The 24,046-nt window shown below is 39.3% G+C and overlaps 1 protein-coding gene across 1 annotated transcript in view; it reads right to left on the reverse strand.

The window, feature by feature from the left end:
- The window catches only part of RYR3 (ryanodine receptor 3), a 326,090-nt gene that overhangs the window by 229,910 nt on the left and 72,134 nt on the right, over positions 1-24,046 (reverse strand). Inside the window, exon 3 of the mRNA XM_060760068.2 lies at positions 16,196-16,303. Coding sequence (XP_060616051.2) covers positions 16,196-16,303 — 108 coding nt within the window. The remainder of the gene's footprint in view (positions 1-16,195; positions 16,304-24,046) is intronic.

The following is a 24,046-nucleotide window of genomic DNA, read 5'->3' on the forward strand; positions in this document are numbered from 1 at the left end:
AGTCACAGCTAAGGCTAAATGAAAGTCAGGAAGTTAATATTATCTCCACAAAAGTTAACAAAGCTTTTTAATGTCATTACATTTCCTTGTCGAGATTATAAATCAAATGAGATATTCAAGGATGAAAAAACTGCCACAACTCACTGTGATTTCAACCGCAGGCATTTGATGACCAAGTGAAAAATAAATCAACACCCCACACAGTGATTTCCCTCCTTATAAATACTTATTAATCTATCTCAATGGAAAGGCCAGATTTGTGCTATTCTGTGGTTCATGTCAAGCCACTTAGTGAGCTAAAAGCTACAACTTGCATTCCACCATGGGGAGATTTTATGTTTTGTTCCTCTGAGTGCATTTACACAGCAGGTAGCAAGGTAAATCATACTATCCTGGGTTGCCAACCTAACAGCAAGGTGTACAGGCGAAACAATTGTATACTGCTCTCCCCAGGATATATCTCACTTCAGTGCATAGCATTAGTTTGCTACAAGATTAGGATAGCAGAATGCTTTAAACAGAGAGCGGCTGTGTTTTTTCATCAGCCAGGTCTCCATCAGTGGAAAATTGTTAGCTGAAGTGAATACACTGTGTACAAGAGATTCAGAGATCCTCCTACAGTAGTTATTTTGTTAATTAGTCACATGGGAATGTTTGGAAGATCCAAAAAGCAGTGTTCTAGGACAGAATGTTATATTATTTTCTTCCATGCCCTTTCCAGAATGCAAACCTTCCTACCTAAAGTGGAATTAATTCTGGCACACGGGGAGATCTACCACAGAACAGCTGAAAAATGGCACAGGCCAGTTCCATTTTCAACAGAAAGGCTATTCTTCTTGTTGTTGCTTTGCTCTTCAGCACAACTCATACCCTTTCCACACTTCCTCTTCATCCAATGACTCAGAACCGTGACATGGCTCAATTAGAGAGTCATATGCCCTCCTTTTACGCCTGCATCTCAGCTATATCCCCAACTGTTCATCACAAAATCTATATAGAAAGAAGGAAGGTCACATGCAGACCGTTGTATGACCTGGCATTTAGGAAAGGAGGCAGAAATGTTTGTTTTACAATACGTTTTGTAATAATAGATTCTGTGAATGACCATGATTTTTTGTGAATGAGTGGAACAATCACCAATCATGCATACATTACTTTTGATGCAAGGCAATTTAGGTTTGTAAAAAAAAGGGAACAATAGTTATAAATGCAGGGTTGTACACCTGCATAGAGGTAGATCAGGTTCCTTCCCACGTCCAGTGGGTCAGGACAGCTTGTTTTAGCACACTTGAAGTAATATCAATTCTGGTCACCATTTTGACTCATTTGGGGCTGATTTGTATTCTTTGGGAGGAAAGGGAAGCAATTTGCCGCATTTGCAAATAGGTTCTAGACTATTTTGTTTCAATAAACCATGCTTAAGTTTCAGAATACTACAGAATTCAGATGTAACAAACTGTAGTTAAATTTAAAAGGAAGCAAAAGGTTAGAGCTTCCTTTTTGCAGTTATGAAAGGATGGGACTAAGTAAGCTGAAATTTCTCCAGCAAAGGATCACCGCCTTGTCGGGGCGCTGGAGCTTGAGCACCTCAATGATGTCATGAGCGAAACCGTGAAGGGACACCCAAGACGGGACGGTTGCGGCAGAGAGGTCAGACCAAGCGTGATCCCTGGGGAAGGCAACGGCAAACCACTCCAGTATCCTTGCCAAGAAAACTAAATGGACCAGTACAACCAGAGATATGTCGGTATGCCATTGGAAGATGGGACTCCCAGGTCGGAAGATGGCCAAAATGCTACTGGGGAGGAGCAGAGGATAAGTTCAACTAGCCCCAGATGTGATGACGCAGCTAGCTCAAAGCCGAAAGGAAGGCTAGCGGCCGACGGTACTGGAGGTGAACGACGAATCCGATGCTCTAAAGATCAACACACCATAGGAACCTGGAATGTAAGATCTATGAGCCAGGGCAAATTGGATGTTGTTATTGGTGAGATGTCAAGACTAAAGATAGACATTCTGGGGGTCAGCGAACTGAAATGGACTGGAATGGGCCACTTCACATCAGAAGACCACCAGATCTACTACTGCGGACAAGAGGAACATCGAAGAAATGGAGTAGCCTTCATAATTAATAAGAAATTCACTAAAGCGGTGCTTGGATACAACCCAAAAAATGACAGAATGATCTCAATTCGAGTGCAAGGAAAGCCTTTCAACATTACAGTGATCCAAATATACGCCCCAACCACAGCTGCTGAAGAAGCAGAAGTAGATCAGTTCTATGAGGATCTGCAGGACCTACTGGATAATACACCAAAAAGAGACATTATTTTCATTACAGGAGACTGGAATGCCAAGGTGGGAAGTCAAATGACAACAGGGATCACAGGCAAGCATGGTCTGGGAGAACAAAATGAAGCGGGACGCAGGCTGATAGAATTTTGCCAGGAAAACTCGCTGTGTATAACGAATACTCTCTTCCAACAACCTAAAAGGCGGCTTTACACATGGACCTCACCAGACGGTCAACACCGAAATCAGATTGACTACATCCTTTGCAGCCAAAGGTGGCGGACATCCATCCAGTCAGTGAAAACAAGACCTGGGGCTGACTGTAGCTCAGATCATGAACTTCTTATTGCCCAATTTAGAATAAAACTAAAGAGATCAGGGAAAATACACAGACCAGTTAGATATGATCTCACTAACATTCCTAGCAAATATACAGTGGAAGTGAAGAACAGATTTGAAGGACTAGATTTAGTAAACAGAGTCCCAGAAGAACTATGGACAGAAGTCCGAGACATTGTTCAGGAGGCGGCAACAAAGTACGTCCCAAAGAAAAAGAAAACCAAGAAGGCAAAATGGTTGTCTGCTGAGACACTGGAAGTAGCCCAAGAAAGGAGGAAAGCAAAAGGAAACAGGGATAAGGGGAGATATGCCCAGTTAAATGCGCAATTCCAGAGGTTAGCCAGAAGAGATAAGGAACTATTTTTAAATAAGCAATGCATGGAAGTGGAAGAAGACAACAGAATAGGAAGGACAAGAGACCTCTTCCAGAAAATTAGAAACATTGGAGGTAAATTTCAGGCAAAAATTGGTATGATAAGAAACAAAGATGGCAGGGACCTAACAGAAGCTGAAGAGATCAAGAGAAGGTGGCGAGACTATACAGAAGATCTATATAGGAAGGATAATAATATCGAGGATAGTTTTGACGGTGTGGTGAATGAATTAGAACCAGACATCCTGAGGAGTGAGGTTGAATGGGCCTTAAGAAGCATTGCTAACAACAAGGCAGCAGGAGATGACGGGATCCCAGCTGAACTGTTTAAAATCTTAAAAGATGATGCTGTCAAGGTGATGCATGCCATTTGCCAGCAAATATGGAAAACACAAGAATGGCCATCAGACTGGAAAAAATCAACTTATATCCCCATACCAAAAAAGGGAAATGCGAAAGACTGCTCCAACTTCCGTACAGTGGCCCTTATTTCTCATGCCAGTAAGGTAATGCTCAAGATCCTGCAAGGAAGACTCCAGCAATACATGGAGCGAGAGTTGCCAGATGTTCAAGCTGGGTTTAGAAAAGGCAGAGGAACGAGAGACCAGATTGCCAATATCCGCTGGATAATGGAGAAAGGTAGGGAGTTCCAGAAAAACATCTACTTCTGCTTCATTGACTATTCTAAAGCCTTTGACTGTGTGGATCATAATAAATTGTGGCAAGTTCTTGGTGGGATGGGCATCCCAAGCCACCTTGTCTCTCTCCTGAGGAATCTGTACAAGGACCAAGTAGCAACAGTCAGAACTGACCACGGAACAACAGACTGGTTCAAGATTGGGAAAGGCGTACGGCAAGGCTGCATCCTCTCACCCAACCTTTTTAACTTGTATGCAGAACACATCATGCGATGTGCGGGGCTGGATGAATGCAAAGCTGGGGTGAAAATTGCTGGAAGAAACATTAACAACCTCAGATATGCAGATGACACCACTCTGATGGCCGAAAGCGAGGAGGAGCTGAGGAGCCTTCTAATCAAGGTGAAAGAAGAAAGCGCAAAAGCCGGGTTGCAGCTAAACGTCAAAAAAAAACCAAGATTATGGCAACAAGAATGATTGACAACTGGAAAATAGAGGGAGAAACCGTGGAGGCCGTGACAGACTTTGTATTTCTAGGTGCAAAGATTACTGCAGATGCAGACTGTAGCCAGGAAATCAGAAGACGCTTACTTCTTGGGAGGAGAGCAATGTCCAGTCTCGATAAAATAGTAAAGAGTAGAGACATCAGACTGGCAACAAAGATCCGCCTAGTCAAAGCCATGGTCTTCCCTGTAGTCACCTACGGATGTGAGAGCTGGACCTTAGGGAAGGCTGAGCGAAGGAAGATCGATGCTTTTGAGCTGTGGTGTTGGAGGAAAGTTCTGAGAGTGCCTTGGACTGCGAGAAGATCCAACCAGTCCATCCTCCAGGAAATAAAGCCTGACTGCTCACTGGAGGGAAAGATACTAGAGACAAAGTTGAAGTACTTTGGCCACATCATGAGGAGACAGGAAAGCCTAGAGAAGACAATTATGCTGGGGAAAGTGGAAGGCAAAAGGAAGAGGGGCCGACCAAGGGCAAGATGGATGGATGGCATCCTTGAAGTGACTGGACTGACCTTGAGGGAGCTGGGGATGGTAACGGCCGACAGGGAGCTCTGGCGTGGGCTGGTCCATGAGGTCACGAAGAGTCGGAGACGACTGAACGAATGAACAACAACAACAAGCTGAAATTTGCTTGTCAAAAACAAAACACACTTTATCTTGCTGTCTAAATGTAGCCAGTAAGGCTGAACCTCCAAGTTCGTTTTCAATGCCAAGAATCAGTCATGCAATATATGCAACAGTAATAAAGAACATAGCCATGAGCATATGCAGTGGATCCTTCCACTAGTATGTAACAACTATACCTAGGATTATGGTATGGGGCATTAGCCCCTGTGCTGAACTCATGTCTCTTCCAAGCTGGATACCGTTCATAGTTTTCTCAACTATACTCTGTTGCTAGTATAATATAACTATGATGAGAGTCTGACCCATTTTCCTTCTAATGCAAAAATGTTAGCATTTTGAAGTGTCACTGTATGCACAAATAAACTCTCCTATTTTCTTTAAATGAAATGTTTTCAGAGCATAATTGTGTAAAATTGTGGCTGTTACACTTGGCTGGTCAGTCCTCTTCACTTCTTGCCAAAGTCAGTCTTGAAGTCCATAGCTTCATAGGCTAATAGTAGACACATGGTCGTGCATTTTGACTACTCATTCACTTCCAAGTTTCTCAGTAAAGAGACAGCAATGAAGACCTAGAAATATACAGCTTTGCTACTTTCACTCTTGCAGATTCCAAAGGAACCAAATGAAAGGAGACACAGTAGTATTATTTGTAAAGCATATGCACACTCGCAAGATCTATGGCATGGAACATACAAGGCTGTTAGGGAGCATTTGGGTAAAAATTATAGAAAAAACCCAAGCAGTCCCATTGCTGTATATGGGGAAGGGACTACTGCAGATCTCCAAGGCAGACTGAAGAATTTCATGACACTTTCCTGTATCAGCTAACCAAGCATTTTCAAAAAGGAAAAATATAACAGTAAAGGGCAACTTTAACTACCTAAAGTTAACTACCTAAAATTCATTAAAATTGCAACATCCAACAAATTCTTATTTGGCTTGCTGAGTTTTTCATTTTTCAGAAAGTTAAAAAAAGCAACAAGAATATTGACCAGGCACAGATGGAGGTGCTCCTCATTATTAAAAAGACAGATAAGAGAATAGGAATGCAATCTATACCCCATATATTTACACACACTGAAAATGGAAGCTTGGGTGTATACCTGGTGTAAAGAACGTATCAATGCCACCAAATGAATGTAAGGACGTTGTTAATCCCACTGAATGGGATTACCAAAATTATGTAAGGGAGTATTAATTCTCCTAATACCACCATTAACTATAAGGAAGTTCCGAGACTGCTAAATTAAACTGCCACCAATATGTTTAGAGACGCTGGTCTTAAAGTCTCTATTTATCCCTATTTGCGTTGTGAGGTAACTTTGGTAGAGTGGAATGCACCGACCGTAAAATCAATGGAGGAGGCAGGTTTAAAATACAAAGAGAACAAGTTTATTGTTAAACAAAGCGTAATTGTTGCAATATTGAGATTGTTGAGCTTGGCATATGCTTGATGGTTACAATATGGCTTGGTTGAGATACATTCAGGCTTTAGATGTTACAATCTTATAAACTCCTTCTTCAGTGAAGCGCTTTATTATTTCAGTGTTCCCTGTTGTGAATATTTTCACTGTTTGTCCTATACCGGATCAAACCACTGATCTCCAGTCTTCCACTACTGGCGATCCTAAAACCCCCTCTGTTAGATTCTTTTTAACTCAAGCAATCTAACTAGGTTTCACCTTCAGCTCCCTTGCTGAAGAAATATTCACAAATACTAAGAACTAACTGAATCTATACTGCTTCACAACACAGAGCCCTAACTGACTGCTCCTCTTCTCAGGGTCTCATCCTCCTGACTGAAAATTAACTGTCACTTTCAAACCTTTTTCTCCTTAAGCTCCACCCACCTCCTCTGCCTTGTCTCCATGGCAACCTATCCCTCACAGCTAGGCCATGGCAACAAATGTAAACCACAAATACAGTTTAAACACAGTATAATAAACACTTTATAATAAACATTTCTCTACACCTGGATTTAACTATGAGCTAGGAAGCTCAGGCTTTGGCAGTGATCAGGAATACATTGGCACACTTAAGGTTTGTGTGCAGCTCTGCCCATTCCATTAAATGTCAGATCTGACCACAGTGACACAAGCTATACTTCCATCTCCATTGTTCTTCATGGAGCTATTTTTGAACAGCTGCTCCAAAGCATGGCAGTCAAATTGCTCACTGGCATTGATTACATGGAGCACAGAACTCCTTTGTTGAACAATTTCATTGGCTTTTGATAAAAGAGTGACTTGGAGGTCTCTCATTTGCAGTGTTGCCAATAGTTAACTTGATGGCAATAAATTAAAAGTGGGCATTATAAGTGGAAGTGACCATAATTTCTCAAGATTCATTATAGAATCATAGAAAAATAGAGTTTGACAAGATCACATGGGTCATTCAGTGCAACCCTGTCATGCAGGAAAAGCACAGTCAAAGCTGAGTATTCACTGATCATACACTATAAAATTTAAGAAAGGAAATTTTAATAAACGCAAGGAAATGCAGATGTTCCAAAATACTGAAAGACACCGAGTTCCTTAAAAGTGGGGTATTGACGTAGTAATAACAAACAATTCCAAAGAGATTGCAAAGGGGAAAGCATCTAAGAAAAATGAGGATAACAGTTGAAGAGATTTATGAGTTGCATATAAAAAGAGGAAAGGGACAAATTACTAAGAAAAACTACTAATGAAAGGCCAATATTTGTAAGAAGAGCTATTTTCAGTATGAGCTTTCACCCACTATGTTTGGAGCAAGGTCCAGTGCATGAAGAAAACAAGAGAAATACTAGGGAGGCATGGCAAAGAGATGGTGAAATGCACAGCTGGATGGTTGAGATCTTTTGAGGAGATAGTGGAGGTTGCTTTCTCATTCAGAATCAAGTACCCATCAGAAATAAACTACAAAACCATCATTCAGTTTAAATCATTGTTTGAACATTGTGTTGCTTAAATCTAGTTAGCTTCAATAAGGAAACAGATTGAGTAACAAACTATACCTAACTAGCCTGCCTCTGGTAAACCTTTTGTGTTTGCGTTTTGTTTTATCTGTCTGTTTTAATTGTGTTGCATCTTGCCATGAGCTGCAAGAAGAGCCATTAAGAAATATGTTGTTGTTGTTGTTGTTGTTGTTGGAGACAACAATGAACTCAAAAATCCCCCAATTGATTTTAATTGTTTTTTTCAAAAAATATAAAGTGATCAGTTGCAAAATTAAAATTAATGTTGTCAACACCACTAAAACAATAGCAAAAAAGTAATCATCATCTTTGTTGTCATCATTATCATTGTCATCTTTTTGTTCAGGACAAAGAAAACTGAATTGTGTTTATTTTTGACAAGCTATATTCTTCATTTAGTAAGGTGTGCAAAGCAAAAATCTGTGTAGGATACTCAAGACCCCCATTCAACCACTACCTAATACATTCAAATCCAGAAGTTGGGGCTTCTGTACCTTTATTAGTTGTGTAGAAGAGACAATGCAATACGGCATCTTATCCCACTTATTTATTTATTTATTTATTTATTTATTTATTTATTTACTATATTTGTTTACCATTCTTCTCAGCCCTTGGGCGATTCAGAGCAGTTAACAATAGCAAAATTCAATGCTAAAAAACATCATAAAACAGTTAAAAACAATTAAAACAGTAGCATACAGTCAATATAAATCAATAAAACATCTCATTCACATCTCATAGTTAAAATCAAAATCCAGTCTCATCATCCAATTGTTCCATATCCCTATGTCCGTTACACTGCCTATTCAAATGCCTGCTCAAACAACCAGGTCTTCACTTTCCTCCGAAATGTCAACAGGGAGGGGGCCAATCAAATATCTGTAGGAAGGGTGTTCCACAGCCGAGGGACCACCACTGAGAAGGCCCTGTCGCTCGTCCCCGCCAAACGTACTTGTGACACAGGCGGGACTGAGAGCAGGACCTCCCCAGACAATCTTAACACCCTAGCTGGTTCATAGGAGATGCGTTCGGACAGGTAAGTTGGGCCAGAACTGTTAAATAAATAAAAGCCTAGGAGCCATGTCTAATGTTGCATATCCCCACCATTACCACTAAAGGATGTTTACTCCTGTCAGCACCTCACCTAGCCTGTGCAATTTCATGTATGCATGACTATTTTCACAGTACTGAGCTAAAAGACATTTTGTTTTAATTAAAACTGAGGTTTTAAATAAATACTACACAATTTCCCATTTTATTTCAATTTAATGCATATAACCTTTAATAACAAAATTTAGCAACTATTGATAAAAGAAAAACCAAGGCCAGCCACTGAGAAATAAAGAGAAATATGCAAATGCTTAAGAAACCCCAAGGTTTAGAAAACAAATTAAGGGAGCAAAACATTCAACATGCTCAGTAGCTGTGGAATGTTGCTGATGGAGAACTGCAGATGGTCTGCAATGCTCAACTCAAGCTCCTTTTTGCAGTTATGGTAGAGAAGGGTATGGCTGACTAAAATGTTGCACTCCTGTTAGGACAGAAATACATAGGCTTTATTATAGATATCATCTGTAGCTCCATAATTTTATTTATTATTCAGTTGCAAAAAGTTGTGCTTGCTAAATAATGCATGTCAAATGATCAGTCCTTTATTATGGAGCTTCAGATTGTAATTCTCATTAAAACAACAATATATACTTTTTAGCAAGCATGGTTTGGACCATTTGGATGTCCTATAGATACCAAGCCTTCCAGATATTTTAAATTGTCAACAATGCTTTTTTAATACAATAATTTGTATGAAGCACAGAAGTCCAATAAGGATCAAGCCCATTCCTGAGATTTAACGGCTACAAGAAAAAACACATGAAATGACCAGCATACAATATGAAACCACTGAGCGCAGTAACAAGCAAGAGGTCTAATTCATTACAAGTACAAATGGAGAGAGTTTCATGCAGTAGCTGAGGTTCAGATAAATGAAGAAAAAACATACCCATTCCGAGAGATCTCTAGGCTAGGAAAGTCAAAAACAAAATAGTAAATGAAAATTTAGCGCCACACATGATTGTGTATTTGTGTGAACAAACAGTTATATTTGTGTATTCGCTGCAAATACAGAGAACTCTTCATCTGAATGTAATGTTGCTCTCACAAAGATTGTACCAACATGAGCCACCTTAAAAAGCCACAATTCCTCCCATGACATCATTTCTCATGCAGTTGCTTTTCCATTCCTTCTCTCTAATTCACTGGGAAAGGGAAGTCTGTCTTAATTGCCTGCCTGCTCTGTCTCTGCAACTCCAATCACCTTGACCTAGACAAACATTCATCTCCCACATTTCTCTCAGCCTGCACTTCTGGCAGGTTCCTATGGGAATTGGTATCTCCTTCTCCATTCTCTTGGAAACTGCCAGGAAAAGATTCCAAAACAACTCCATCTGAGTCATCTCCTCTTCCATTCTCCTCTGGACCCTTTGAATCTTCCCCAGCATCCCCTTCCTTCTCATCTGAACACTCAGAATCTGACCAGACTACAACACTAGATGTCTTCTTTACAACATCTTTCTTTATCAGGCTGAAGGATGTAGGTAGAAATATAGATACATAAAAGAATACAAAAATTTCACTGCATTTTTGTTTGGTTGCTTAAGGAAGGCAGATTTCCAAGGAGGCACTAATCAGGACTTCTGCTTACAATAATAAGAAAAGCAATTCATGTAAATGCCAGACACACTGCACAGGCATTAGATTCAGACCAAATATTTTCAAACAAATCAGCATTTGCATGTTCCTCATTGCACACAAAGGTCTACCCATCAACACCTGCTAAGCTGATGTTCAGAGTTGCTAGCCTGCAGAATTGATCACTCATGGGGGAGGAGACTGGCTCCTCAATCTCCATTCCTGCTAATTTGCCAATTGCCAGTTGTGATGCCAAGCTTTCAGCACCTCCCATGAACCATTTTTCCAATACAGAGACATATTTATAAAATCTTTATCTGCAGCCTAAATAACACCAAACAAGCAAAAATAAAAATAAACACCTGAAGATAAGTGTGGACATTATCACAGAGACAACCCTGCTACTTCAAAGCCATAGGAACCTGGAGGGGGGTTTTAGATGATGAAAGAAATGATGAAAACCAGACAAGAAGTGATATGTTTTGTATATTTTTTTGCATACCAGCATAACATAAGAATAGAGAAGTGAAGAAACTTCACTTTTTGTTTCCTGTAGTCTGAACAATGAAAATGAGGCCATCTATGAGCAAAGAGAAACACAACAGTTATGTGGTTCCTAAAGGTACTTGCTTAGCTGTTGTGCAGAGTGCTGAAGTCTGAGGAGCCTTGATTCTGCTGCAGCATGGCTTTCTGTATGTTCTTTTGCACTTATGCAAGTACTTTAAAAAAACCAAGCCACTATTAACCCAAATAATATGAGCAATTTCAGCACATTTTCCTCAGAGAAGCCATAACCTCAAATTGAATCTAGCAAAACTTAAGCAACCATGCTGCTTATTTTAGAGGCTATCCATACTGCAAAATTATCACAATTTATAATCATTTTAACTGTCATAGCTCCCTTATATGGAATTGTGGGATTTGTAGTTTGCTGTGATGTCTAACTGCTATAATTCTGGAGTGTGACACTATTAGCAAGTAGGGCTGTGACTGGTGCCATTTTTCAAAACAGGATCCAGGAAATCTGGCAGTTTTGGGAACCAAATCCCTGGAAATGGAACGAGTGGCAGGGATTAGGTTTTACTTGGCCGAAAAGAACCACATGGCTGCTAATATCGGCTGCTTTTGGTCACACCGTTGCAGCAGCCCCGGAAAAAGGGTTCCCTGAGTCAATCAGTGCAAGAAAGCAGATCACGTGTCTTTTCACCAAGCTGATTTCCTTTGGCGTCCTGGCTTTACATTATTCCATACCACAGCTTATTCAAACAAGCCTGCAGTATTTCTTATAGCCATTTCCCACAAATATAACACACAACCCCAATAGGCCATTGTCAATCAAATGAAAAAAAAATGCCTCCCGGGTTTCCCTACCCAAAGGCAACATTATGGTCTACTTGTTATTTCATGTTCAAGTTCAGTTCCATCAATGTAGTACTTGCATGTTAGCGTGGAAAGAAAAGGAGGAACATAAAATTGTATTTTCATCATCAGTAGCAACGGTAACAGAAAATGCTGAAGGAAGCACAAAAATCCCTAAAGAGAGATTGCATTTTCTTTCATGTTAAGTGATGAGGCAATTTTAAAAAGCCACAAAACAACCACTTATTAAAAAAGAAAACTGCCTGAACTCATATTCATATGTTCTGTTTTCCTACTTCTAGGAAGCCTTGTGTTCTAATGCAAGTTTCATCTGTCACTGCTCCACTTTTCTGTAGCATTGATTTTGACAGGTTCCTTCTAGATGCCCCATAAGAAGAAAACTGTAGGGACATTTTGCTGTAGGAAATATCATTTGCATAATTATAGCTTCTTCCCATGTTGCTGCAGTTGCAAGTTTCTGTATGCTCTTTCATAGCAACATGCAACAAAATGTATTCCATAATTAAATATATGAATAAAAATCAAGGAATAACAAACAGTTTCTAGATTCTGTAAAAAATCAGCTACATGGGTAATATAGATAAGTATACAAGACAGAAAAGTAACTCATTAAGTTCTGCAGAAAAAAATACGAAGGCATATTTAATCAATTGAAAAAAATTGTTCTGGTTTTCATGACAAATTACTTACCGTCATTTTTGCCAATGCTCAGTGACTGTGTATGTTTACTCACAAAATATTTTATTCCAGGAAAGCTAATTATACTTATCTTTGGACTAAACTCTCATCCATGCAGAGGTACTAAGAGCTAATTATTCTGATGTTTACTTAAATACAGGTCCCACTGCAAACTTGAGAGTTCTGGTATGTTCAAAAGACTAGGACATCCTAAAATTTTACCATACAGTGTAATGTCAGAGAGACCTCTGCACAAATATCATCTTCAAATTATGTGGAGAACTGTTTCCACTGTTCAAATGCAGAGGGAAACCACAGCTTGGGATTGGTTATTCTAGTTCATTGTAGGACTATGCCATATTAAGCGGCATTCATCCTCATGGATGAAGACAAAATCTTAAAAACAGACCATCGGGTTATGTTTCCATTTCTAGTAAATACTAGAGAAGGGTTGAGAGAAGGTTCCACTAGTGAAAACACAAAACCCATTCACTTCCATTACTCCTCTTTTCATGGTATCATTTGTGCCTCTTTATTCTTCCTCTCCTCAGTGTAATATGAGCAGCAATAATCACAAAAAATAGCATATTTCTATATCAGTTGTAAGTTGGAAGTTATTAACATGGCATTTTTAAAATAATTAGAACAAGGAAGTTTACGTGTTTTCTAGTTTATACCCAGAAATTGCAATTCATTTAAAAACTGAACATGCGTAAAGGTATAGCTTTATCTGTTGTGTTCATAGTGCAGTCCGGAAAACACAGCAGTCAGCACATCAGTATTACTATAAGGTACTGCTGGAGCCCCCGGTGGTGCAGTGGGTTAAACCGCTGAGCTGCTTAATTTGCTGATCGAAATCACAGGTTTAAATCCAGGGAGCGGCAAGAGCCCCCACTGTTAGCCCCAGCTTCTGCCAACCTAGCAGTTCAAAAACATGCAAATGTGAGTAGATCAATGGCTACCACTCTGGTGGGAAGGTATCGGCGCTCCATGTAGTCATGTCGGCCACAAGACCTTGTAGGTGTCTATGGACAATGCCAGCTCTTCATTTTGAAACGGAGAAGAGCACCAATCCCCAGAGTCAGACACAACTGGACTTAATGGCAGGCAAAAACCTTTACCTACCTTACTACTGGTCCTTGACAGCTTTGGCTGCAGTTGATTCCTTTCCTTCCTACATCATTGCTTTAAAGCTGTTGTTGTTGTTCATTCGTTCAGTCGTCTCCGACTCTTCGTGACCTCATGGACCAGCCCACGCCAGAGCTCCCTGTCGGCCGTTACCACCCCCAGCTCCTTCAAGGTCAGTCCAGTCACTTCAAGGATGCCATCCATCCATCTTGCCCTTGGTCGTCCCCTCTTCCTTTTGCCTTCCACTTTCCCCAGCATGATTGTCTTCTCTAGGCTTTCCTGTCTCCTCATGATGTGGCCAAAGTACTTCAACTTTGTCTCTAGTATCTTTCCCTCCAGTGAGTAGTCGGGCTTTATTTCCTGGAGGATGGCCTGGTTGGATCTTCTCGCAGTCCAAGGCACTCTCAGCACTTTCCTCCAGCACCACAGCTCAAAAGCATCGATCTTCCTTCGCTCAGCCTTCCCTAAGGTCCAGCTCTCACATCCGTAGGTTACTACAGGGAATACCATGGCTTTGACTAGGCGGATCTTTGTTGCCAGTCTGATGTCTCTACTCTTCACTATTTTATCGAGACTGGACATTGCTCTCCTCCCAAGAAGTAAGCGTCTTCTGATTTCCTGGCCACAGTCGGCATCTGCAGTCATCTTTGCACCTAGAAATATAAAGTCTGTCACGGCCTCCACGGTTTCTCCCTCTATTTTCCAGTTGTCAATCATTCTTGTTGCCATAATCTTGGTTTTTTTGACGTTTAGCTGCAACCCGGCTTTTGCGCTTTCTTCTTTCACCTTGATTAGAAGGCTCCTCAGCTCCTCCTCGCTTTCGGCCATCAGAGTGGTGTCATCTGCATATCTGAGGTTGTTAATGTTTCTTCCAGCAATTTTCACCCCAGCTTTGCATTCATCCAGCCCCGCACATCGCATGATGTGTTCTGCATACAAGTTAAAAAGGTTGGGTGAGAGGATGCAGCCTTGCCGGACGCCTTTCCCAATCTTGAACCAGTCTGTTGTTCCGTGGTCAGTTCTGACTGTTGCTACTTGGTCCTTGTACAGATTCCTCAGGAGAGAGACAAGGTGGCTTGGTATGCCCATCCCACCAAGAACTTGCCACAATTTATTATGATCCACACAGTCAAAGGCTTTAGAATAGTCAATGAAGCAGAAGTAGATGTTTTTCTGAAACTCCCTGCCTTTCTCCATTATCCAGCGGATATTGGCAATCTGGTCTCTCGTTCCTGCTTTAAAGCAGGCCTGCACAAATCAGGTGTTTGGGCCTCCAAATCCAAAAAAACCCTAGTCAGATGTTCCAAAGACCAGGAATTCTGGGAGCTGAGATAAAAAAAATCTGGAAGGCCACAGGTTGTGAAGGCCTGCTTTAGAGTTTAAAGGAGACGAAGGGTGTCCTCAAGTCTCAGGCTGCACCCATTGCAATCCAGTAAGGAGCAGACAAAGAGATAAGCCCTGCCTTAGTGTCTAACAATACAGAGACCCAAGGCCTACGCAACCTATGGCCCTCCAGGTGTTTGGAACTTCAGTTCCCAAAAGCCCAAGCCAGTTTCTCCAATGGTCAGGAATTCTGGGAGCTCATGTCCAAAAGACCATAGGCTTGCAAACCAACCCTCATTTGAAGGGCTGCCTTCCAACTTACCAGAGGCTGTAGAATTTCAATGCTGAGGAAGCATAGGACAAGGTTACAAATCTTTGTTCCCTTGTACATTATCAGATGGTAGATTCTATTTGAATAAACAGGATACAAGGCATCAGAATCCAAACACCTTGTTAACACGAACTTTGCTTTGGCATTTTGATACCCTACACATTTGGAAATAATCAAATCACAAAAGCATACCAGTTGTTTAGGTCTTTTGTACATTATTATTATCCACAATGAAAACTGCCAACTAAATGGAAGAGACCCAAACAATGACGGTTGGGTCATTCACGTATAACCCATAAATCTCATTTTTTAGAGTTAGTAACTTAGGAAGAACAAATAGCAACAAAACTGCTGGTTATATCTGTTTCTTTAGCAACTGACATACTATGGTGAATATATTTAAATACTCCCTATTTAGATGGCAATCTGATTTGGAAAATAATATTTAAATTAAAGTGTTGGGGTCAGAAAACCCCCAAATTTCTAGATTTCAGTGCAGAGCACTGAACAAAGGATTTTACTCACATATTGTGCTCCAGTGATTTCTAATAGAAAAAGTAATGCGAATTGAACATGACCTATCTTGAAGGCAATTGACTCTTAAACACCTTGAGTTGAAAAGCTAGGTAATATCTTAAAGGATGTCCTTTATCTCTCAGCAGCTATTTCCATTTGGGCAATAAATAATTGGTCTCTGAAGAAACAAGATTCTTTTTCTTTGTTTAAAATCTGCCAAAATCCTCAGGTTGGAACTTCTTGCAAAATGTGTGAGCTTTCAGAGAAAACTTGTAAATAGAAAAAAGAAAGTCTGAAAATATCATTAATCGCATTCTGAACAGCTTCACTTTTGAAAAGGTCTTAGATACTGGCAGGAAGGTGAAAAACAAATTAGACATTTGTATCCTATTTTATCAAAAAGGAAATAATTTTACTTACCCCTTCACTGGAATTGTCTCCTGTATTGGCAAGCATTTCCTGGAGGGCTCTCACAGATAAAGACTGTTCCAGCACAAAATTACAGATGCAAAGGTCGGGAGGGACATACTGGGGAAAAAAAACAAGTAACAGATATCACTGGATCTCCTCATGTAGGAGGCACTCAACAAATATGTTTGGCCTACAATTTATAGTATTTCCAGCCTACGAAAACCCTAGTGTCGTTTTTCCTGAAACAAATGTGCATTGTTACATCTCTAAAAAAGTTTAGCCCTCTTCAGAAAGGGTGTCATAAAACAGTGTTAAACATAACTTTCAGTCTGGAAAGTTTTAAATTACACCTATGTTGGAAGTTTTGTACACACACAAAAAATCACTACCTTACTGAAAGAGTTTGCTAACAGACATATAACACTATTACAATAAGTAAAGCACTCAGTGTAACTGGCTAGGGAGAGGCTTTTATTTTAGAGATTGTTGTCATAACACATATTAAGATATAAATAATACATTTGTGTTTGTACGACATCGTCTGTCACTTCTCATTATTATTACACTATTGAGCAACAAAGACCTATATTAAATATTCATTGCATGCACAGCCTCCTCCTTTGTTGAATTAATAGCACCACCGCTATCTTCATCGTCAACACAAAACAAGCAAAGCATCATTTTCTCTCCATACATTGAATGGACAGCAGGTATATCCAACTGTTAATCTGTGAAGGTCATGTTCTTAAAACTAATTTTTGAATTAAAATATACCAGAACATAGGATTACAAAATACATGCCAATTAATGGTTCCGAATTGTCATTGTGACACAAGCAGAAGATAAAAGCTTTGAGCAAGACATCAGCGTTTTCATATCCATAGCCAAGGGATTTGCTAGGCTAATTAGGTGACACAATAGAAAAGAAAAGAAAACCTTGTGGCTTATTTGATTTTAGTGTCTTTAGCTGCACTTTTCATGAATCTTCAGTTACATCTACATAAGTCAAGGACTTCCCAACCTGAATTCAGAGGACTTTCTCTGCTACCAATATTGTGGGGTTTTTTTTTTTCCTACTCAACATCATAATCTGTAGTTATTGGGGAAAATTGGAATGGCTTCTTCTTCACTTGAAGCAGAATTAGTCCACAAAATCAAATAAATTTTAAATATATATTTGGACTTTTGATGAGAAGGGGAACATTGGGAAAGATAGACCAGAGTATGCCAGAGACATGCATTTATATTTCATACTAACAAGAACTAGATAGATCCCAAGACAGACAATCTGCAGAAGGAATGCCAAGATCAAATGGTCTGGAGTCACACCAAGGTCAGGAAAGGTGTGAAACATTAGTGAGTCAGGTAAAAATCTGAGGTGTTTCTCCTGCCATAACAAAAGAAAGGAAAAAGATGACTGAGAGCTTCAAAACACTCTTCTTGGGAATTTTACTGACAAGTAAAATTAAGTTTTGGTCACTTGCTCTTACTATTATAGTAAACAGAATACTTACTGTTTCTCTTAATTATTGTAAGCAGGCACAATCACAAAACTGCACTTATCTTAAATCTGCAGATCTTAACACCAACCACCTCACTACAGATGTATGGCAACAGTACATTATCCTTCAATACATTTCTCATTTAATTATTTGTGTCTCCTTTTTTCATTGGCATATTTTAAAGTTTACTCTTCAGTTTTATTTTCTATGGTTTTCTGTCCTCAGCTTTCATGCTGGAAAATTCTAACCACCATTAATGTACATTTTCCTCTTTGTACCAGTTTACCAACCATATTATAATCTGCAACTTGAACATTTTGCTGTCAGATTCTTCCAGTCCAAATATAGATTATTCTTTATTTTCTAAGCCAAGAGTGCAACATGGTCCAATTCTAAATTACCAATTAAATTCAAAAGAAAATAAAAACAATATTAATGAGAAGTAAAACAAAAAGTTTAAGATTCAGGCCCATCTCCTGCTTTCTTAATGCACAGCTCTTTTTTCCTCTTCCTCTATGCATCAGATACTATTTCTGCTCTCATCTCCATAGCAAAACCGTTCAGTCAATACATCAGTTGTAAGATCTTAGCCACGCAGGCTCCTATAGAGAACTCTGTAGTTGTGTCAGAATGATGCTTCAGGAGGTGGGGGGGGGGGGGGGAATGTGTGATTCTGATGGGTGAGAGAATGAGGGGCTAGAAGAAGGGCGCCAATGTGTTCCTCCACGCTTTTGGGAGCCCAAAGAAGAGGGACAGATGTGGGACTGAACCTCAGGACTTTGGAAGCAGACTCAGGAGTAAGTCCCCACAGGGCCCTCACATTTAAAGATCCAGAGCTTAGCTTAAGGTCTGGATCTTTGCAAGCATTTTTAAAACCTAGAAACTGACTAGCCTGAAACATCATCTGGACGCCTCAGGTTAATCCGTTTTTTAGCCTGAGTTTTAGAGCTGTGTAGAAGAGCCCTTCGTATCAAATTCCACTGTAGAATTGAATCCATGTGATACAAAAAGTGATGTTATTTCATCTTCTAAAGATCAATAGAGGCATAAAAAACCACAAAACACTTTTTTTTTAAAAAAAGTCTTCATTACTGGAATTGCAAGCTTTAAAATACTGAACTTGTAAGCCTTGCAGCCATTTTCTGTGGAGCTTGTCCTTTTTTTGAACTCTGTCTGTAAAACACAGAAAAGGGAACTATGTGATAAATGAAGTTAGCATGGGAAAAAAATCTGTGGAGAACATGTAAAAACACCAGTCAAAAAAATACACCAAGCTTTTTTTTTTTTTTCAAAAATGGAGTGGACTATAACTATATCCCAAAATAATACTCAGCTTTTGATATAAGTTTAGACTCTGTGAAAGCTTCATTTCTGTTAAGATATAAGTTCTTGTTTGTCATTTGTTGCTTAGTTACCAAGCCTGCAATGCCTTTTTTACAACATTTGTTTTCAACAGCTGCTTTAATGTATTTTGGATGATGAATCCGAATGACACAAAAAAATGTCATACCACACACCGTTCTTCTAGAAATTTAAAAGTTCTATCAGTTCAGCTTCAATTAAGCATGGATATTGCTATTCCAGTGTGATTTCTTTTAGTGCTCTTGAATGTGTTTTTGTGTTTCATATCAATAAAATAAAGTGTTTTGAAAAACTATTAGAAGATTTTAATCCCCCTCCCCCTTTTTACCACTTTCAGGATAAATCTGAGATCTATATTGTGTTCTGCCAACTTGCAGTAAGTTGTGACTCAGTCCCAGAAAATGTTTGCTACTTTTTGGGGAAGTTATGATTTAAAAAATAAAAGAAACAGTAACACTGTTTGTTAGAAAAGTGTACCATGACTACTCTGGAGTGAAACTAAGACATCAAAACAAAACATAGCCTTCACACAAATGTATGTTTTATTTGCATATAGGAGCAACGAAGTCCAAGGTCAAAAGAAAGCATTCAAATTTGGTGTGCCAATGATATGGAAATCACATTGACATATTGGATATTTTCTGCCTCCCGTGGAACGACGTGTCCAGGCCTTGCTGCAGAATTAAAAATTACGGCTTCCAATTCAGGGATCAATGGCTGAGATCCTATTTGAAGCTGGCAGGATGTAAAGTTCCACTGCTGCAAGATGTCTGGGTCTGCACGGAGGACAGAAGGCATCAAAAACTAAAATAAATAAATAAATAAAACCTAAAAAAAAGTTGTGCAATGGAAGCAAGTATGTCCCTGTACCTGTTGGTTACTTAAAACATTTCAAAGTTATGAGAATTTAGAATTGGTTATCACAAAGATTTTTTTAAAAAAGGTAATGATTGGTTTATTTGTGGAGACCTTAAGATAATTTTTAATTAATACAATGGATGTTAAATTCTATTTTAATATTTTTGGATGCTTAAATTGTATTGAAATGCTTTTAATGTAAACCACTTAAAAAGTTTTGGGACCCCTGCTCTAAACGAATATATAGGTATGACTGAATAATGTTCAAAACTGGCATTCTAGCATTCAAATTTAATTAGATTTCTTTTGACATTACATGATTTATTTTTTTTTACTATGGATGTGGATTAACTGTGCTTTATTTTCTTAATCTTTAATTCACCATGCTTTTCTAAATATGTTTCCACTGCTGGTAGAAATTAATTGCTTGACAAAGGTTGGGAGATTTGCTCACACACATGTACACAGAAACACATCCTACCAGTCACGTAGTGTATGTAGCCAAGCAACATCACTGCATGGTCAAGATGATAGAAACTGATGATGAGGAAGAAGACACAAGTTAGGAGAGGCTGGAGCAATTGCTTTTGCCTGATTATGCTGGTAAAGGCAAGATTCCACCTTCATCCTCTTCCCATATCCACTGAATTAACAGAGTTCAAACTATTTTTGCACCTTAAATTCCACTTTCAGCAACTGAAGTAAGCTGAAGACAAATGTGGAACATGGGAAGTGAAGACAGAAATTGGGACAAATCAAAAGCAGCTGAAACATCTGGGATGAAGAGGATTAATTACAATTGCCCCTGTTAAATCAGGACAGTTGAATGGTATACAATAGTCAAACTCACAGGTTTTCTATCTGACTCCATCCTGATTTCTTTGCTGTGTCCCATGCCCATTTACTATCTCCTAGTCCTGTTATGTTTGCATGCTCTTTTTGCTTAGGTTTGCGCTTGCATTTTGCTGCAACTTTTTGGCAGCTTTCCTGTGCAGAACTCAAGTATTTATTGATAGCGTGCTCTGCAAGCAAGCAGTAAATCACATGAGATAGCAAACATCAGCTTCCAATTTGTCTCTCAAACTTGGGACTATGCCCGTTCCTGACATTCTTCACCCTAGTGCAAGAATAATAAGTCCTGATCAAAGGAAAGGCTACTGTGGCCTATCCTTGTTTGAAATAAGAAGCTGGGAAGCTCATGGAATGGTGTGGCAGGACACCTACCTGGTGGATAGATATGAACATTTAAGAGGCTTATCTGAAAAAGTTAAAGATGTTCAGGTAGAAGTAGGTACTGGAGTGGATAGGAAGGGCTTAAATACTGAAAATAGATTAATATGGGGGGAAACGGAAGAGTATTTCAGATTGATTGGTGCAGGAGATGGGGGAGAGAAGAATTCAGGGAGCTCAAGTTTAACTTGCTTATAATATGATAGATCTTTGCTGGTTTTATTTTCAGCAGTTCTACTTATAAGAAGGAACATTCTAGTGCTCTGAACTCACTGATAAATGCATCCACGTGTCCAGTGGCATGGTCAGTTTGTGGCTTAAGTACAGTCCTAGGAAGGGTTCTTGAGGGTGAAAGAGCAAGGTGAGCAATACGACCTCAAAGGTTGAAACAGAAAGGCCAATCTGGACAGGGAATCTGGCACAGCCAAATAGATAATTTCTGCTCCAGAGATACAACCACACAGCTCAACAGCAAAACAAATAGCATTATCTATTTCTTTAAAAACCAGAAACGATTAGTTTCTGACACCTCCCAGCAAAACATGTTATTACATGAACTAAGATTGTAAAGCCATACATGGATTCCAGCCAAACCTTTTGAAGTATATTGAAGAACAGCAATTCATCACATCAGATTAGCATTTTGATAGACATATGGTTTTTTCAGCCACTTGTAATTCAGCATGTCACTGCATCCACTTTCTCTTCCTTGCTGTAGGAAGATGGAGGGACATGTACAATTTATCTTTTACCCCCAATGGTTTGATGTTTTACCATCCTTGTAGAAGGCTTCTCTTGTGGGGAGCTGGAGCTGACAGAAGGATCTCATCCGCACTCTCCCCAAATTCAAACTTCCAACCTGTCGGTCATCAGTTCTGCTGGCATAAGGGCTTAACCCACTGCGCCACCGGGAATATCCGGGTGTCCCCTGGGGAATGTCCTTGCAGACAAATAATTGCAGTTTCTCAAGTCACTCCTAACATGAAAAAAACCTCAAAGATTGTAAGTTTTCAGTTATAAATATTAAAATATATAAAATAATTCATAGGTAGTAATAAATTGTTCTGTTTGATATGTGACGGGAGTTGATGAACGTGCATTCTGCCAGTCGGCCCAGAGGCTAAACTCACATCCCTTGGTACTATGTTGCTGTTGACAATTTGAAAACATTTAAAGTAAGATCTTTTATTTAACCAGATAAAGTTCTTGAAAAAGAATTGAATAACAGCTATTCAGTATATGCCCAGAAGATAGGACAAGAATTTAAATTCTGTTTAAATTCTAGGAAGATATATTTAGGCTTGGAAGGAAAAGCAAAGTTCAGAAATAGAACAGTTTGTCTTCAGAGAGTGTCAAATCTGCTTTCTATACTATCTGAGAGGGAAGGTCATTGTGGATTCTCCTCGTGATATTTTAAATGAAGGGAGTTGGAGTGGCTTTCAATACGGTGGCTGTGCAAGGCTGATCTATGACCTTTTGTTACATGAGGTACAAGACAAGATTGTGCTTCTTTCCACTGTGGACAAGGGAAGATGGCAGTTGAATTTTACTTCCAACACTGATGATCATCCCATATCTCTTCTTTAACTGCAATTAACAGGCTAATTTAGCAAATTCTGACAGACTACATGGCACACACTGCCCCAATATCTTCCATGAAAGCCCACCCTCAGTTTCTGGCATAGGACACACTTGTCTCAGATTGCCTAATGCGATAGCTGAATCTGTACACATTGCCAAGTAGAAAAATTCTATATTAGATAAGAATACATTGCATGTTCCTCCATTGTGGAAAAATATCATTCTTATTAGACATGCGTTTACAGCACAGTCATCTAAAGCAGTGGCTCTCAGCCTTCTTTTTATTATTCTCTTTCTGTTTGTTATGTTTATATATACGCCACAAAAGAGACTCAAAGCAGCTTTGTACATGAAGCTGAATTATACACAAGTACAGGTATACATGCTAATTGTATATAACCCATGAATTAGTATTTAAATCTGAAACCAATGTAATTCCTCTTTTTGGTGACCAATAAGTGACCATCCTTACTGTGTTATTTGTGTAAAAACTACTGAGAAACAATGAAATTGTTTGGCCCAAACTGCTGTCCCAGTAGAGTAATGAGGAAAACAACCTACATTCATCAACCAGTGAAATGTAGAGCACATTCTAATTGCTGCGATATAGTTCTCCCATTAATCCTTTCAGATACTTAACACCACAGCAGCACAGAAGAAAACAGAGAGCTATAGCTGTTTTCAAGGAAGCCAAACATCCAATAGTTTTTTTAGTGGTATATTGGAATTTTGAGCTAGATACAGATCCATAGCTTCACGTCGCTCAGTTTAACAAGCACTCAGAACAAAGTGTATGCTGAATTTTTGCAGCTTCTGTACACAAGGTAATGAACACACTGCAAAAATATCATGGACACACAGTAAATAATACCTAAAGCCACCAAGTTAATAATAAATACTGTGTGGAAACGGTTTATTTTGGCAGATTAATTCATTATATGGTGCTATTTGTATCAAGCAGAGGGATTATAACTGCACCAGTATCAGCATAGGAAACATCCAGCCAAGTATATTTAGGTCCTGCTGATTTTAGTGAAAAACAAGTAAATGTGTTCTTAGACAAATTAAAATCAGGCTGCATATATAAGGTGTATATGAAATATGAGTGATTTTTGTGTTAAAACCTTGGTTCCACTTCCAAGCAAAGGAATGGGGTAGTAGAGCTGGACTTGGTGGTAGTGGTGGTGAGAAGTCCCAATTCAATTCCAAGAGTTGGTTGAGGATTCAGATTTGGGTCCATTTTTTTCATATTTATCATGACCCTGTCCACTCTGGTCCAGGTCTTATTGGCACACATTTATTGGTCTGCATTCTGTTTTAAGTGCCA

Source organism: Anolis sagrei, chromosome 1 (assembly GCF_037176765.1).
Source record: "Anolis sagrei isolate rAnoSag1 chromosome 1, rAnoSag1.mat, whole genome shotgun sequence".
In the NCBI taxonomy this organism is placed as follows: Eukaryota; Metazoa; Chordata; class Lepidosauria; order Squamata; family Dactyloidae; genus Anolis; species Anolis sagrei.